This window comes from Chrysochloris asiatica, unplaced genomic scaffold, assembly GCF_000296735.1.
Source record: "Chrysochloris asiatica unplaced genomic scaffold, ChrAsi1.0 scaffold00202, whole genome shotgun sequence".
Lineage (NCBI taxonomy): Eukaryota > Metazoa > Chordata > Mammalia > Afrosoricida > Chrysochloridae > Chrysochloris > Chrysochloris asiatica.
This window is the reverse complement of record NW_006408720.1, coordinates 2021151-2040033: the sequence shown is the minus strand read 5'-3', so window position 1 is coordinate 2040033 and position 18883 is coordinate 2021151. Positions and strand designations below refer to the sequence as shown.

The window sequence follows — 18883 nt, the reverse complement described above, 5'->3', positions numbered from 1 at the left end:
ATAGTTCATTTCAAATACCTTCTTTAAGCAGCCTAAGAGACAGTTATACACATGGACCTCACCAGATGCAACACACAGAAATCAAATTGACTACATCTGTGGAAAGAGATGGTGGAAAGGCTCAATATAATCAGCCAAAACAAGGCCAGAGGCAGACTGTGGAACAGACCATCAATTACTCATATGCAAATTCAGACTGAAGCTGAAGAAAATGAAAACAAGTCCATGTGGGCCAAACATGACCTTGAATATATCCCACATGAATTTAGAGATCATCTGAAGAACAGATTTGATACATTAGACACTAAAGACTGAAGACCAGAAGAGTTATGGGATAACATCAAGAACATCATGTAGAAAGAAAGCAAAAAGTCATGAAGAAGACAAGAAAGAAGGAAAAGACCAAAACGGATGTCAGAAGAGACTCTAAAACAAGCTCTCCAGCGTAGAGATGCTAGGTTCATGAGCTGAACAGAACATTTCAAAGGTCAGCTCTAAAAATCAAAGTCAAATATTACAACGAAATGTGCAAAGGTCTGGAGTCAGAAAACTTAAAAGGAAGAACACACTCAGCATTTCTCAAGCTGAGGGAACTGGAAAAAAATTCAAGCCTTGACTTTTGTTATTGAAGGATTCTCTGGACAAATTATTGAATGATACAGATATCATTAAAAAAAAGAAAAAAATGGAAGGAATACACAGAGTAACTGTATCAAAAGAAAATGGTTGATGTTCAACCATTTCAAGAGGTAGCATATGACCAAGAGCCTATGATCCTGAAGGAAGGAGTCCAAGGTGCATTGAAGGAACTGGCAAAGAACAAGTTACCTGGAATTGATAGAATACAAATTGAAATCTTTCAACAAAGTGAGGTGGCTTTGGAGGCACTCACTCATCTATACTAAGAAATTTGGAAGACAACGATCTGACAACTGATTAGAAGAGGTTACCCAATGGAATGTGGAAATCGTTGGACAATATCTCAGTAACATTTTACTAAAGGTAATACAGAAACAGCTGCAACCATACATTGACAGAATTTCCAAAGGTTCAAGTGGGATTCAGAAGAAGGCTTGGAATGAGGGATATCATTGCTGATGTCCAATGGAGCTTGGCTGAAAGCAGACAATATCAGAGAGATGTTTATCTGTGCTTTATTGACTACATAAATGCCCTCAATTGTGTGGATCATGAGAAACTATGGACAGCATTGCGAAGGATGAGTATTCCTGAACACTTAATTGTGCTCATGAGGAACCTGTACAAAGGCCAAGAGGTAGCTGTTTGAACAGAACATGGGAACACTGAATTGTTTAAAATTAGGAAAGGTGTGCAGCAGGCTTGTATTCTTTCACTGTACTTATTCAACCTGTATGCTGAGCAAATAATCTGTGAAGTTGGGTTCTATGAAGAAAAATGTGGCATCAGGATTTGAGGAAGACTCATTAACAACCTGCAATATGCAGATGATACAATCTTGCTTGTTGAAATTGAAGAGGACTTAAAATACTTACTGATGAAGATCAAAGACCATAGCCTTTGATATGGATTGCATCTCAATGTAAAGAAAACAAAAATCTTCACCACTGGACCAATAAACAACATTCTTATCAATGGAGAAAAGATTGAAGTTGTCAAGGACTTAATTTTTCTTGGATCAACCAGCAACACTCATCGAAGCAGCAGTCAAGAAATCAAACAACGTATTGCATTAGGCAAATCTGCTGCAGAAGGCCTTTTTAAAGTGTTGAAGAGCAAAAATGTCAGCATGAAGACTAAGGTACACCTGATCATGCCGTAGTATTTTCAATAACCTCATATGCATGCAAAAGTTGGAGAGTGAATAAGTAAGACCATAGAAGAGTTGATGCATTTGACTTACAATGTTGGAGAATATTGAAAATACCATGGGTTGTCAAAAGAACAAACAGATCTGTGTTGGAAGATGTACAGCCAGAGTGCTCCTTGGAGACCAGGATGGACAGATTTTTGTCTCTCATATTTCAGCCATATTGTCAGGAGGGATTAGTCACTGGAGAGGGATATCATGTTTTGTAAGGTGGAAAGTCAGAGACAAAGAAGAAGACCCCCAGTGAGATGGATTGGCAAAGTGGCAGCATCGGTGAGCTTAAGCGTGGCAACAACTGTGAGGTTAGCCTAGGACCGGGCAGTGTTTCGTTGTGTTGTGCATAAAGTTACTATGAGTTGGTACTGAGTTGATGGCACCTAATGACAAGAACAACAACAAGTCCTCGGAGAAAGACATCATGATTAGAAAAGTGGAGGGTCATCTAAAAAAGGAAGACCTCCAACAAGATGGATTGATGCAATGACAGCAGTAATAAACTCAAACATAACATAAATTCAGGATGGTGCAGAACTCTGCTATGTTTCCTTCTGTGATGTGTGGGGGGTATTATGAGTCAGAACTAACTTGGTGGCCCCTAACAACAACTTTCAAGTTCAGACAGATGACATCATTCTCTGGCTGTAAGTATGACTCTTTGTGATGTGACTAGGATGACAGACATTTGAAAAACATTGCTTTGATTTTCAATTACTTAGAAAAATCTCCTTAACGTGGCTGATATTATCATTATTGCCATGTCACAGAGAAGGCACCTGTATGTCAGGAGGATCCAAAGAATATCTCATGGTCACTGCAGTATAAGGAGACATAGTAGCGACTAAAATTCAGATCCACTCTCTCTAGTGTTAATACTGTTAAGTAGTAGGCCACATTGCCTCTCAAGCATCCATGAAGCTACCTGGGTTGGAATATATTTAGAAATGCTCAGTACTGAGTACTGAGATACAATATTTTGTGGGTCTCTCTTGTCTATGCAAGTCATTTCCAGGAAGTCTGTATAATGGGCAGGCTCTGAAGACAGAAACATGGTGTCTCTCTGAAGTAATTCTATACATGCTTACTATCTATTAAAAACAAACAAAAAAAGAATATGGGGTTCCTTAAATTCAGGATTTCTCTCCTGTAGCCCGACTCAACGTGTGTGAAAGTGTCAACTCATTCTATTAACATCGTCTCATAGGAACTGGTTCAGGAAACAATCGTAAGAAAATGCTGATACCCTGGCTACTGCTTTTTTGATATCATTATTAAAGTCCTTTTCTGAAAACAAAGCAAAATAATATAAAGTTTTCACTTAATTGGAAGCAGATCCACTTCTGCAGTGACTAATTTTTTATTACTGTTTTCGGGACACCCTTACAGGAAAAGAACATAAAATTACTTAATGCAAAATTATGTCCAGGGCCTTGGAATGGTCCCAGCAAGTGAGAGGTGTTGAAATCAAAATTCCATTCATGGTAAATCCATCTTGGTCATAATTATATTTTTGAAAGTAATAATTTTCCATTTTGATAAATGACTATAAATGACTTTTTGCTCTCCAAAGCCCATGACTATACATCAAATAGTGCCTTGTTTTTATAATAGCTCTTAATTTTTGTAATGAAGCAATTTGTGTTTTCTAGGTTAAAAAGAAAAATAGAGTTTCACTCCCAAATCAAGATCTTTTTGTAGCTCTAGTGACTTGTTTTGAGTTTGGGAGGTTTTAAAATTTGTCATCCACCCACTCTATAACCTAAGTGCTACTAAACTGATGTCTTCGTTAAATCGACTTTTAAAAATCTGTCCTAGTTACAAGAAGAGTTAAATTCTAGCAGAATTGGGTTCATACTCCTGAAAACTTGAATTAACTGAAATTGTACCATGAATACAAGTTGCAACTTGTATATCTGCTTGCTCTGTGATGTTTGACATGAGATAAAAACACATTATATGATATTTGAAATGAGATTTGAGTGCCTTCCAACCTGAGGGACTTCCAACCTGCTTTTTTCACTAAAAGCAGCAAATTATCTTCTAGGAACAGCACTAAAGATGAAAAATAATAGCTTACCCATTTTCTTGTGTAAAATCATACCTTTTTATCACAACAAAAGCTTGAAATAGTTAAAAGCCATTAACAAGTTGCATTTGTGTATTGTTCACAGAAAACAACTAGAGGTTAAACATTACAGTATATTTACTTGAACTCATAAAGTATAGAATTCAATTTAAAAAATAAAAAACGAATAGATGTTACCTACTTTTGAAATGTTACTTGATCGACTTGCAGATCGCCCTGGGGACTTGTCATTCTGAAAAATTCAATTAAAGATACAGATTAAAAGCATGACATATCCCCTGAGGAGAGGAAAACCAGCACAGCACAGTTAAACTCATGAATGTTTTCTCTAGTTTTTTCACAGTTAGATATACTAATTGCTACACAAGACAGCCTTTCTTTTGCCAAATTATATTTCTCTAGATAACAGTTTCTTTTCTGAAAATGTTTCAATTAAGATCTGGTTATTTCTTAACATTCTAGTATTTACTTACAGAAAATACTTACTTCACCAGAAACAAAGTATGTAATTTGTTTTCCAGTAAAATGAGACAATGAGGACATAGCTTGTTATTTCCCCTAATTGTTTTGCTGTCAGGAAATTCTGAGTCAAATTTGGCTTTCAATGGCAACACATTTTCTCTCCCAAGAATATGTTATGTACATTCAATACTTTTCTTTAAAAAATGCATCTTATTTGTCTTTTTCACTATTTTACATGAAGTTTTAACCATTTTTTCTGTTCTGTCAAGTATCTAATAGTTAATCATTGACAAATCAGAATTCATGGGCATACGTGTGTCGGATGTACAGGGGAAAATCACCATGAACCTCCTATTCTACTTATCAAATGTTCTTGGGAAAAGTCATTCTAGAAATTCCCAAATGTTTGTGAGGAATTTGAATTACAGTGCTACTAAAATATTTTACAAATATGCAGATTCTATTTTCCTGGCATCTAGACAAGGCATCAAAGTGACTTGAGTGGATAATTGCGGTTCTTCTTGACGGAAGTCGTTTTAGAGAACTAAGTTATTTTAGCAACTAAGTTGTTTGCCTGAAATGGCCCATGACTGCTTTAGACAATTTGAGAAACATGGCGATGGCAGATTATGGCAAACATGCTATTGTAGAAAAAACAGTAGTTCCATTCATTGCAACTTGTCACTATGTTAGGCATGGGCTTGCAAATACTTTAGGCGAACTGTATATTTTCCTTTTTATGCAACATCAATCTTATACATTCACTTATGTCACTGTGGAACATGTTATTACATATCAAGTTGATTCACAATGATTTGATTAGTTATACTTCCCAACAGTCCTGTGATCCAGCTGAAGATTAATGTATATGCTACTCCCCAACATTTTTCCTCGACTAGCTTTCTTTGATGATGAAGAGAGGCACTTTTCTACTGACATCATTACTCTTCTTATAGATACTAGCAAAATCAATTCATCTTCCTTTCTCAGTTGGAATTCACGATTTTGATAAATTATTTTACATAACAGAGGTAGTAAGCCACATTAATGTAATAGGCTTTGGGGGGCGGATTTTGCTATAATACATTATTTTGTTATGTTTTCTCTATGTATTTGTTGTTAAGAACATTATAAGGAATTATGGTTGAAAGATGCTGTAGCAGGAACCAAGAAGCACTGTGGGACATTTAATTTGGCATCAGAGTACTTCATGTTACCTCAAGCCAAATAGGACATTTTATTTTCTTATTTCAGGTAGAACAAGAAATGTCAGTTTCCCTCCACAATTGTAAACGTGTCCACCATAGTGTTATACAAGAAGATAATACTCAGGCTCTTCAACAGCCTCCCCTACAGTAATGAAGAAGCATCTGCTTACTATATCTAATACTTCAACTGATTTTTAAATTCAGAATCCATGGGCTCTATTAAAAGTCTGCCATTAAAAGAAATACATTAACATAAGCAATGGTTAAAACTTTTACCATTACTAACTTGTTTCTTGTTTCTATTACAAAACATGAAAAGGCAAGTATGGCAGGCAAGGCATTTTTTTGTGTGTGGAGCACAGTGGTGTATACTAGTGCTACGCAGACAGTGATGTGCAGGGGGAAAGTAACTTACAATTGGAGGTGGCTATCTCTGAGGAGCTCTGGTAGCATAGTGGTTATGAATTGGGCTGCTAGTCTTAAGGTCAGCAATTCAAAACTACCAGCAGTTCCATGGAAGAAAGATGAGGCTTTCTGCTCAGTAAAGATTTACAGCCTTAGAAACCCTATGAGTTTCTAAAAGTCAGAACCAACTCCATGGTACATAACCACCCCCACATCTCTGAGTCCTAGTGAGGCACTATTGGACTAGCCACAAGGCTGGTGATTCAAACCCACTAGCTCCTCCTCAGAAATCCTATACAGGGTCACTACAGTCAGAATTGAGTTGACAGCACTTAACTACAACAACAACAACTCTAGCAGGAGTATATTGTTTGATATTTCTGGATTGAGTTTCTGCACTGTAAAACCAAGGAGAGAAAGACCATGGGGATTGTTGTAAGGATCAAATGAGTTATAAATGAACATATTTGTAGATTGTAGGATTAAAATATTTCCCTTATTAAAAGGTGAAAGAATCATCAAAAAACCTTCCTTAAAAATCATGATTATCATAGGTTACTAGACTGATAATTTTAACATAAAACTGTTGGCTTCTTTATCCTGAAATTCTGCTTCTTTTGTGGGCTAAATTCTGGTGTATAACATCTAAGAATCAAAACCCAACATTTCTCTACCCACAAGGATTAAGGAAGTTTGATCTGCTTTGCCTTTGAAGCAAAGCCTCAGAATTGCTTTTCTGCCTTGGAAAACTTACAAAGCAATCTGTCAAATCTGTCTAATTAATTGGGTGGCTTGTCCCATTACTATTACAATGACATATTCTTCTTTGTAGATTAGTCAAATATGGTTGTCATATTTCATTACAATCAGTTTGTATTATTTTCACCATATATTAAATAGAAGTTGTCTCAAGAACCTAACTAACTTCTCAGTACTCAAATTATTGTGACTTTGTAGGTCAATAAAAGTTAGAACTAGTAAGAATTCATGACAAGTCTTTAAGAAAAGTATCCAAGTATCAAAAAGAAGTATTGAATCTTAACAGATTGTTGACAGTGGAAGAAACTTTAGTTTCATAAGTCTTTTAATATGGGAGTTTAAAATTGTAGTTGAATATGAATGTATCTAATAAGAGTTTTATTTTGTGATTATTATTAAGTTTTTTCAAATATATTATTATTGCCAATAAGAAAGATATGATTGTCAATTATGAAAATTGTTACTAAATTCTGTTTTAATGTATTTTTAATGTTTTATATATATATGGAAAAAGATACAGTTCTTTTTAAAGGGGATATAGGATAAGCACTGGACTTTGAACCACAAGGTCAGCAGTTTGAACTCACGAGCCACTCCGAGAGAATGGTGAGGCATTCTGCTCCTGCAAAGATTTAAAAGCCTCCGAAACCCTATAGGGTTCTATAAGTTAGAATCAACTCAATGTCACTTAACAAGAACCATCTGAGCTAGAGAATGAATACACACCTATGTCCATATGTTTATATGTCTATATGAAAATTATCTCTAGGCTAAGCACTTGACCACAAGGTCTGTTTGATCCTCAAGGCCACTGTTCAAACTCACCAGGTGCTCCTTGGAAAACCTACGCAGAGTTGCTATGATTCGGAACAGACTCGATGGTACTTACTAACAACATAAGAGATCATGCTTGAAGGAGGAAGAGGTAACTAATTTGGAGTAAGAAAACAGTATAAGAAAATCTGACATAGACCATTGATCTGATATTATTGTATCATTTTTGTTGTTGTTCTATTTTTAGGCTATAAAACAAGAATAATTATAAAGGGGGTGTTTGGAAGGTTCTCTAACAGCTATAAGTAGAAGATGAATCTATTTTACTTAAACAATTAAAGCTTAGATTAGAAGAAAGTGTTTTTTTTGTTGTTTTTTAAAGCAGTGTAGTTAATAATAAGGAAGTAAGGTTATAGGGGGATTGCTAATGTAATGTAATACAAATTGGATTTAACAGATATATTAAAAATATCTTACCCATTAAATTGCTTTTAATACAAAACACCCTTTTAATATCCATGAAACATTAAATTAATTATTTGGTCTCAAATAATACTTTAGCAAAAATTTTCAAGTAGAGATTCTACAAGGGCACTTCATCTGTCATAAAGTCATTAGAATTAGAAATAAAACTTTGGAAGGTAACTAAAATATCTTAATCACCTGGAAATTATTTAACACACATTTAGATAATGCTTATTCCAAAAAACGGAAGTGTTCTACAAAAATTATTGTAAGAAAATAAAACACTAAAACCTATCAAACATAGCAAAAGCTGTATCCAGACAAATGTTTATAACTAGAAATGCCTTTGTTGTTCAAGAGTATGATAACACAACAAAATAAAAGAATATAGCAAAAAGAAAATAATAAAATATAAGAGCTGAGCTTATTTGGTAAGTACTGTCTAATTGGTTTCAACTCATAGCAATCTTGAACTGTTGAGTTTGAACTGACTTATAGCAACACCATACTCATTTCCAAGGAGCAGCAGGTTTGAACTGCCAACCCTGTGGTACGCAGTCCAGTGCTGATTGTACAGCACCACACCGTCCTGAGCTAATTGTTGTTAAGTGCTGTTAAGTCGGTTCTGACTCATAGAGACCCAGCATAGGGTTTCTAAGTTGCTGACCTTGGGGTTCAAACTGACCTTGTGGTCCAATGCATTATCCTGCAGCACACACCAGGATTCCAGAAACAAATTAGATTGATATAAATAACAGGGAGGATAAATACATATTTCTTAATGCAGGTACTTTGAAAATAATTGCAAAATAAAATAGTTATAACTTATCAGTGAAAAGATGTTGTTGTTCTTAAGTGCCGTCGAGTTGGTACCAACGCATAGTGACCCTGTATAGAGTTTGCGAAGAGCAGCTGGTAAGCTCGAACCGCTAACACTGTGGTTCAAAGAAACCTTGCAGTCCAGCACATTAAGCAACAGAATCATACCAGGACTCCAAGGAAAAGATAGCAAGCCTATATTAGACAAGGATGAAAAGAAAGACATAACCAAAGACACAGAAAAGACTAGAACAACTATTAAAAAAAAAAATGCTGAATATAAAACTATTCAAAGACATAAGAAAGCCCAAAGCAAATGAATTATATTTTAGCAAAATAAAAGTTCCCAAAACTTATTCAAGAAGAGGAACATTGGAATAGAAAATTAACACTGAAGACATTAGAAAAGTGAATAAAGTATATAGATCCCTAAAAAGTTAACAGGACATGATGATCTTACAATTAAATTGCAACTTAATTTAAAAAATACCTAAATAAAATTCTATTAATACTATTCTTGACTATCCAGAACTAGTCTTTCAATTTCTTGTACTGTGATGGCTTCTGTGTTGCTGTGATGTTGGAATCTATGCCATCAGTATTTTAAATTTCAACAGGGTCAGACATGGTAGTTAGGTTTCAGCAAATTTTCCCTACTAAGATAGACTAGGAAGAAGGAGAAGAAAACAACTTACAAATTTTTAGCAATTGAAAATCTTACATACAGTAGTGGAACATTGTCAGATGTAGTGCTAGAAGATGAGCCCCTGGTTGGAAGGCACTCAAAATTGTTGTTGTTAGATTCCACTGAGTCTGTACTGACCCAGAGAGACCCTATGAACAACAGAATGAAACACTGCCTGGTTGCAGTGTTTTGAACCCACTGCTGCTGCCACCGTGCCAATCTATCTCACTGGGTGTTCTTCCTCTTTTTTCTCTGACTCTACACTTTACCAAACATGACATCCTTCTTTAGGGACTGATCCCTCCTAAAAATATGTCCGAAGTATGAGAAATGAAGTTTTGCGATTTTAGCTTCAAAGGAGCACTCTGGCTGTACTTCTTCCAACACAGATGTTTGTTCTTTTTGCAATCCATGGTACTTCTAATATTCTCCTCCAACACGATGATGACTCAAATGCATCAGTTATTCTACGGTCTTCCTTATTCACTGTCCAACTTTCACATGCATATGAGGTTATTGAAAATCATGGCTTTGGTCAGGTGCACGTTAGTTCTCAAACTGACGTCTTTGCTCTTGAACACTTTAAAGAGGTCTTGTGCGGCAGATTTGCCTAATGCAATACATTGTTCAATTTCTTGATTGCTGCTTACATGTGTGTTGATGGTTGATTGGAGCACAATGAAGTCTTTGACCACTTCAATCTTTTCTCCATTTACATGGATGTTGGTTATTGGTCTAGTGGTGAGGATTTCTGTTTTGAGGTGCAGCCCATACTGAATGAAGGCTGTGGTCTTTGATCTTCATCAGTAAGTATTTTAAGTACTCTTCACTTTCAGGAAGCAAGGTTGTATCACATGAATCTCATAGACTGTTAATGAGGCTTCCTCCAATCCTGATGCCACGTTTTTCTTCATCTAATCCAACTTCTCAGATTATTTTCTCAGCATACAGATTGAATAAGTAATGATGAAAGAGTGCAACCCTTGCACACACTTTCCTAATTTTAAACCTTTCAGTGTTCCCTTGTTCTGTTTGAACAACTGTATCTATCTTGATCTATGTATAGTTTCCCTATGAACACAATTAAGTTCATGATTCTTCACAATGTTGTCTATAGCCTGTCATGATTCACATAATTAAAAGCCTTTGGATAGTCAATAAAGCATAGGTAAATATCTTTCTGGTTTTCTCTGCCTTCAGCCAAGATCCATCTGACATCAGCAATGATATATCTCATTCCACATCCTCTTCTGAATATGGTTTGAACCTCTGGAAGTTCTCTGTCAATGTATAGTGGCAACTATTTTTGTATTACCTTTAGTAAAACTTTACTTGCATGAGATATCAATGATATATAGTCTGATGATTTCCTCATTCCATTAGGTCACCTCTCTTTGAAAAGGGCACGAATATAGATCTCTTACAGGCAGTTGCACTTAACAACAACAACAACAGGCAGTTGGTTAAGTAGTTATCTTCTAAGTTTCTTGGCATAGATGAGTGAGTGACTCCAGAGCCGCCTCACTTTGTTGAAAAATTACAATTTGTATTCCATCTATTTCTGGTGCCTTATTTTTTGCCAATGACTTTGATGCAACTTGGACTTCTTCCTTCAAGATCATTGGCTCTTGATCATATGCTACCTCTTGAAATGGTTGAACACTGACCTTTTCATTTTGGTACAGTGACTCTGTGTATTCCTTTCATTTTTTTGATGCTTTATGCATCATTCAATATTTGCCCATAGAATCCTTCAATACTACAAGTCGAGACTTGAATTTTTACTTCTATTCTTTCAGCTTCAGAAATGCTGAACGTGTTCTTCACTTTTTGTTTTCTAATTCCAGCTCTTTACATATTTTGTTAAAATATTTGACTTTGTCTCCTTGAGCTGACCTTTGAAGTTTTTCATTTAACTCTTGTACCTCCTCATTTCTTCCATTTGCTTTAGCATCTGTATGCTGGAGAGCAAGTTTCAGAGTCTCCTCTGGCCTCCATTTTGGTCTTTTCCATGTTTCTTGTGTTCTCAATGATATTTTGCTTTCTTGACTTAAAATACAACTGAGGAAAAGCTACCTCCTCAAAGTAGAGTTGACTATAATAACATGATTGAAATAAAGCTTTGAGGACCTTGTTTTTTTCTGATGGGGCACAACTCAAAATGAGGAGAAACATCCATTAATAATCAGAACATGGAATGTATGAAGTATATATCTAGGGAAATCAAAAGTTGCCGAAAATGAAAGGAAAAACATAAAGATCCATGTCCTAGACATTAGTGAGCTAAAATGGACTTGCATTGGCTATTTTAAATCAGACAGTCATACAGCTAATCATATTCTGAGAATGACAAATTGAAGAAGAATGGCATCATTTTCATTGTCAAAAAGAACGCTTCATGATCAATGTTGAAATACAATGCTGTCTGCGATAAGATAAAATCCATACACCTATAAGCAAAACCAGTCAACACCATTATTATTCAAGTTTACAAACCAGCCATTAAAGCTGATGATGATGAAACTTAAGAAATCTACCAACAACTTCAGTCTACATTTGATCAAACATGCAATTAGATTCATTGATAATTATTGTTGATTGAAATGTGAAGGTTGGAAACATAGAAGAAGGGTCTGGAAAATTGGACTTGGTGAATGATAATGGAGAATTCATAATAGAATTTTATAAGGCCAATGATTTATTCATTGCAAAACCTTTTTATAAACAACATATGAGTGAATTATACATATGGACCTCTACAGGTATAATGCAAATTGACTACACGTGTGGGAAGAGACAGTGGAAAAGCTCACTATCCTCAGCCAAAATAGGTCAGGGGCCCACTGTAGAGTAGACCATCAATGTTCATATTCAATTTCAGGCTGAAGCAGAACAAATTTAAATAAGTCCACGGAGCCAAACTATTACATTGAACATATTGCTCCTGAATTTGGAGATCATCTCAAGAACAGATTTGATGCATTAGACACTAAGGACTGAAGACCAGAGTGGTTGTGGAATTACCTTAAGAACATCATAAAGGAAGAAAACAAAAGGTCATTAAAAAAACAAAAAGAAAGAAAAGACCAAAATGGATGTTTGAAGAGACTTTTAAACTTGCCCTTGAGTGTAGAGAAGCTAAAGTGATTGGATGAAATGAAGAAGTAAAATAGCTGAACTGAAAATTCAAAGGGTGGTTTGAGAATACAAAGTCAAATATTATAATGAAATATGCAAAGTATCATGGAGTTAGAAAACCAAAAGGAGAAAAAAAAAAAAAAAGCTAAACATTTTTCAAGCTTAAAGAACTAAAGAAAAAGTTGAAGGATTCTATCAGCAAAATATTGAGTGATACAGAAAGCATCAAAAAAAGATAGAAAGAATATACAGAATCACTATATCAAAAAGAATGGTTGATGTTCAACTATTTTGTACTTAATAGAGGTACCCAATGTAATGTGGAAATCACCAAACAATATAATTAATATCAAATGCAAGTAAATATTGCTGAGGATAAATAAAAAACTGTAGCAACTTTACATCAACATAGGACTACAAGAAATTCAAGCCAAATTCAGAAGAGGGCATGAAACTAGGGATATCAATGCTGATGTCTGATGAATGTTAGCTGACATCAGAAAATACCAGAAAGATGTTTGCTTACACATAGGTTTTTGACTGTGTAGATCATGACAAATTAAGGCTAACATTGCAAAGAATGGGTATTCCAGAACCCTTAACTGTGTTCATCAGGAATCTGTTCATAGACCAAGAGATTGTTGTTACAGCAGAACAAGGGGATATTGAATGGTTTAAAACCATGAGAAGTGTACACCAACATTGTATACGTTCACCATATTTATTAAATATCTATGCAGTTGAATTACGGTCTTTGAAAAAAATATTGAAAGTATCATGAACTGCCAGAAGAACAAACAAATCTGTGTTGGAAGAAGTACAGACAGAATGCTCCTTAGAAGTCAGGATGGTTGGGACTTTGTCTCATACACTGTGGACATATTGTCAGAAAGAACCAGTCTCTGGAGAAGAACATCATGTGTGGTAAATTGGGAGGTTGGAAGAAAAGAGGGAGACCTCCAATGAGACTGATACAATTATAGTACCAATGACCTCAAACATAATAAGAATTGTGATGATGGCGCAGGACCTGGCAGTGTTTTATACTGTTGTGCACAGGGTTGTTGTTAAGTACCATGGAGTCGGTTCCAACTGCCCAGGGTTAGTAGGAGTTAAAAGCTACTCATAGACAACTAACAAAAATATTTTTGACTATAGAAAAAGAAATTTCCCTAATTCAAATTATTAATCCTCCATAAATGTAACTTCAAACTCAAGAAATTACAAAAAGGAGAGGAGTAAACAAGGATGATAAAGAGAAGAAAAAGAAGAAATGAAAAAATGAGGGGGAAAAAAGAAAACTATGCTATATTTTTATTTTGGTTTACAGATGCAAATTTCTTTAAGGAGACTCTGGTAAGGTACTGTTGTTATGTTGTTATGTGCCGTGGAGTCGGAACCGACTCATAGCTACCCTGTACAGGGTTTCCGAGGGTGTAAGGTACTAGATACAGAAAAAAATTATAAAAATTGTATCATGCAGGGTCTATGAAGTGGCCTAAAATGCATTCTCCCCATTTTTTGTATTATTGCATAGTATCTGTATATCTACTTTCCCAGGTATAATCATATCTCCTGAAACCATGCAATTAGAGCAAAATCCTTATGACCAAAATGGCTCTAATGAGACGTGGACAAAGATAACAAATATCAGTGTTTTGCATGTCCAATAAATTTCTCACAAAATTTCTTTATGTTCTTTTCCTTTTACTCTGTGTTAGAATGGTGACTACCACTGCAACACATGGATTGATGACAGTAGAGCTGAATCACTCTTGGTCATTGAATGACCACACCATCAAGAACTGTCTGCCAAATTTGAACACACACCCTGAATTGTTAAAAAAGAGAAACAAATCGGTATTCCTTTTGAGCCATTACATTTTTGGATTTATGCGTAGTTTAGTCTATCCTATGAAAAATCTGTGAAGGCAGGGACCAGAGTAAGGCAAACTCTCTCAGAGAAGAAAAACTCAATTATTTTCAATGAAATTAAGTGGTAGAAAGTGATGCCTGCACACTGTCACAGGTGAAAACTTGCAAGACCCATAAAAACAAAGTAGACCTGTTGAGTTTTTCTTCTCATGGGCTTAATTGCACTACAGAATCAATTGATTGCTCTCTTCTAGCAATGATTACCTAAGAATAGAATACTAAAAGCACAATAAAAATCATTTTAAGAATAAATTTAATAAGAGAAGCATAAAATTTTACTAAAAAAAAAAAACAAAAAACTTACTGAGGAGTTTAAATCATGATCTGAACAACTAAAAAACCCACCATTTTTTGAGGGGAAGATTATATCATTAAAAAAAAAATTCCACAAATTGATATAATTATAACTAAATTTCCAATACAGTGTTTGTCTTAGTTTTTGAGAGGAAAAGAGGTAAATAAAATGATATGAAACAACTTACATAGGGGAAAATTTAAAAAACAAAATACTTGAGAATAATTAAAATAATTAAAAAATAGTTATTGTTGTGAAGTGCCGTCGAGTCAGTGCCGACCCATAGCGACACTGTATAGGGTTTCCGAGGAGCAGCTGGTGAGCTTGAACCGCCCACCTTGCAGTTCAAACAGCTTTGCAGTCTGGCGACCCACCACTGTACATTTTCCTCCTCTGGGTCATTTTGGACAGCTGCTTTCCCACTGACCGAACACACACAGGCATAAGTTTAAAACAACAGATGTATGCCATAAATTACTGTTTTCACAAGGTATAACAGAAGTACTGCATCTGTAAGGATATATGTGTCCCACCAACCTGTAACAAGCTCACAGATAAATATGTATCCCATATACCAATGGGACGCCAGTGTGTCCCATAGATCAGTGACATTAGCTACTGCAATCACGTTGTTCAACCATCATGAAATCTGTTGCATTGACAAATGTTGTTTTACTGATACTTTTAAGTTAATTAAAACAACAACAAAACTGTGTTTAAGTCAGTATTTCACTTCGGTATTGACCAAAGAATCAATGAAATAGATAACGGGAAACTGAGAACTAGATCAAAGAATTTCACATATAATAAAATTGGTATTTCAAATCAGTATCAAATAGATAGTTCATATAATAATGCTGCTGGAAAACTTGCTATTAAATGTAAAGAAAAAGTTGAGCCACTTTTCACAATAGATTCAAAATGAAATAACATCTTACATGTTAGAAATAAACAATCTTCTAAGTAAATATAAATTATATATTTAATCTTTGGGTGAGGAAGACCTACCTAATGAAACTGTAACAGAAATAATTAATATAGTTAGTAATATTATTTGAAATAAATACAAAACAATAGGTGTATAGTAGAGATAGGAAAAAAAGAATATCTATAAAAGTTTAATTTCTATAATATGTCAGGACCTCAAGAAGTTCATGGAAAAATGAAATATAAATATATATATTGAAATATAAACTTTATTTTGCATCATAAGCTCCAACAAGGTCAAGACACTTTTGGAAGTGATTATACCAAATATTTAATATTTTCCTAAAGAACTGAGGATCTTTGTAATTTAAACATGTCAATGCATCCTTTTTTACATCATTAACTGAATAAAAGTAGGTACTCTATAAATTTTTTTTTAAAGATTAGGGAAAAAAAGAAGTCAGAAAGAGCCAAATCAGGACTGTAAGGTGGATGCCTATTGATTTTCCATCAAAAGTCTTGCAAAATTGCCTTTGTATGATGAGAAAGATGAGCAGGAACACTGTAAAAAACTGTAGTGAAGGTTTTCCAGGCATTTTTCTACTAAAACATTGTATAACTTTCACAAAACCCTTTCATAATGGTGGTGTTGGTGTGCTGTGGAGTCAGTTTCTGAGGCTGTTAATCTTTACAGGAGCAGAACACCTCACACTTCTCTTGCAGAACAGCTGGTAGTTTCGAACTGCTGACCTTGAGATTAGCAGCCTGACTCATAACCACTATGCTACCAGAGTTCCTATCATAATAACTAGATGGTATTGTTTTTTGCACCACTCATTTGTCATTTTGTCATACTGTGGTGACTTGTACATTGCTTTGATTCTGGAAGTTATGCTACCAGTATTTTAAATACCAATAGGGATATCCTTGGTGGACATGTTCCAGGAGAGTTTGGGACTAAGACAGACTAGGAAGAAGGAGAGGCAACCACTTTTGAATGATTAGCCATTAAAAACCTTATGAATACTAGATTGGAAGATACTCCATATATGACTGGGGAAGGGTACCTTCTCAAAGGGAAGTAGACCTTAATAACATGGATGGAGCAATGGTTTCAAGACCTTCATGTCTTGATTGGGCACAATTCAAAATGAGAAGAAAGATTTTCAAAGAGACAGTAAAAATCAGAACATGGAATGCATGAAGTATAAATCAAAGGAAATGGGAAGTCATCAAAAATGAAATGGAATGTATAAAAATGGATATCTTAGGAAGTAATGAGCTGAAATGAATAGTTATTGGCCATTTTAAATGGGACAATCATATGCCTTCTCATGCTGAGAACAAGAAATTGAATTGAAATAGTGTCTCATTTGTGATCAACAAGAACATTTCAAGATATTTCTTGAAGTGCAGTATTGATTATGATAGGACAATATCCATATGCATATAAGGAAAACTAGTCAATATTATGATTATTCAAATGTGGACACCAACCACTAAAGTCAATGTTAATGAAAGTGAATAATTCTACCAATTTCTTCAGTCTGAAGCTGATCAAACATGCATTGATCCTTGCTGGTGATTGGAATGTAAAAGTTAGAAACAAAGATGAAGGATAATTAGTTGGAAAATATGGTCTTAATTTTAGAAAAAAAATGGTGGAGATCTCATTATAGATATTGTAAGACCAACGACTGATCCATAACAAATACCATTTTTTATCTGCAACATAAACACAACTATTCATATGGACCCCCCCATAAGGAATGCACAGTTATAAAATTGACGACATCTGTTGAAAGAGATGTTGGAGAAATTCAGTATCATCAGCAAAAACAACGTAAAGGACTGATTGTGGAATAGAACATCAATTGGTCATACACAAGTTTAGGCTGAAGCTGAAGAAAATGAAAACAATTTCACAAGTGCCAAAATATGAACTTCCTATATCCCACCTGAGTTTAGAACAGATTTGATGCATTTCATACTAATAACCGAAGAGCAGAGACATTGTGGAACATAAAGAACATTATACATCATGAAAGCAAAAGATCATTAAAAAGACAGTAGAGTAAGAAAATACCAAAACGGATGTCAAAAGAGAGGTTGAAATTTGCTCTTGAACATGTTGTTATTGTTAGGAGCCATTGAGTCATTTCCAACTCAATAGCGACCCTATGCACAACAGAATGAACACTGCCAGGTCATGTGTTATCTTCATAATCATTTGTAAGCTTGAGCCCACTGCTGCTACACTGTGCCAATCCATCTTGTTGGGGGTTTTCCTCTTTGTTGACTCTTTAATCATTTCAAGAGATAGTATAGGATAGTATAGGATCAAGAATCAATGGTACTGAGGGAAAAGTTCAAGGTTCACTGAAGGCATTGGCAAAGAACAAGGCTCCAGGAATTGATAGAACACAAATTGTAATCTTTCAACAAACTGTTGTACTGAGGTACTCACTGATCTCTGTCAAGAAATTTTGAAAGACAGCTACAAGGCCAACTGATTGGACGATATCCATATTTGTGCACATTCCAAAGACAGGTGACCCAATGGAATTCAGAAATCATCTGAAAATATCATGCAGGTAGAAGTTTGCTAAAGATAATTCAAAAACTGCTACAACAATATGTTGACAGGGAACTGTCAGAGGTTCATGCTGAAATCAGACAATGATGTGGAATGAAGGATATCATTGCTGATGTCAGATAGATCTTGGCAGAAAGCAAAGAATACCAGAAGGATGTTTACCTCTGTTTTTTAACATTCAACTATTTTATTTTAAAAGAAGACATTAATGAACAATACATAGTTGGATCAATGACTTCAGCAAAATGATATTCATGGCAAGACTGAATAAGAACACCTGGAAAGGACACTTTGGCATGTTTGTTGTATAATTCAGTTATACACCACTCTAACCCAACTATCTTTATATCTAAAGTAAAATGTAACCTAATCTCTGCAGAAATCTATGAAAGTCATAATTGAACCTTGACTCAATTAAATCAAGCCCAGAACCAGGGGAAGTAGCTGTGGTTGTTAGGTGCCATTGAATCGGCCCGACTCATA

General features: G+C 35.0%; 1 protein-coding gene across 1 annotated transcript in view; it reads right to left on the bottom strand.

The window, feature by feature from the left end:
* Positions 1 to 18883, bottom strand: part of MARCH1 (membrane-associated ring finger (C3HC4) 1, E3 ubiquitin protein ligase) — a 541031-nt gene that overhangs the window by 289061 nt on the left and 233087 nt on the right. The window contains exon 2 of the mRNA XM_006872513.1: positions 4114 to 4164. Within this exon, the coding sequence (XP_006872575.1) occupies positions 4114 to 4164 (51 nt within the window). The remainder of the gene's footprint in view (positions 1 to 4113; positions 4165 to 18883) is intronic.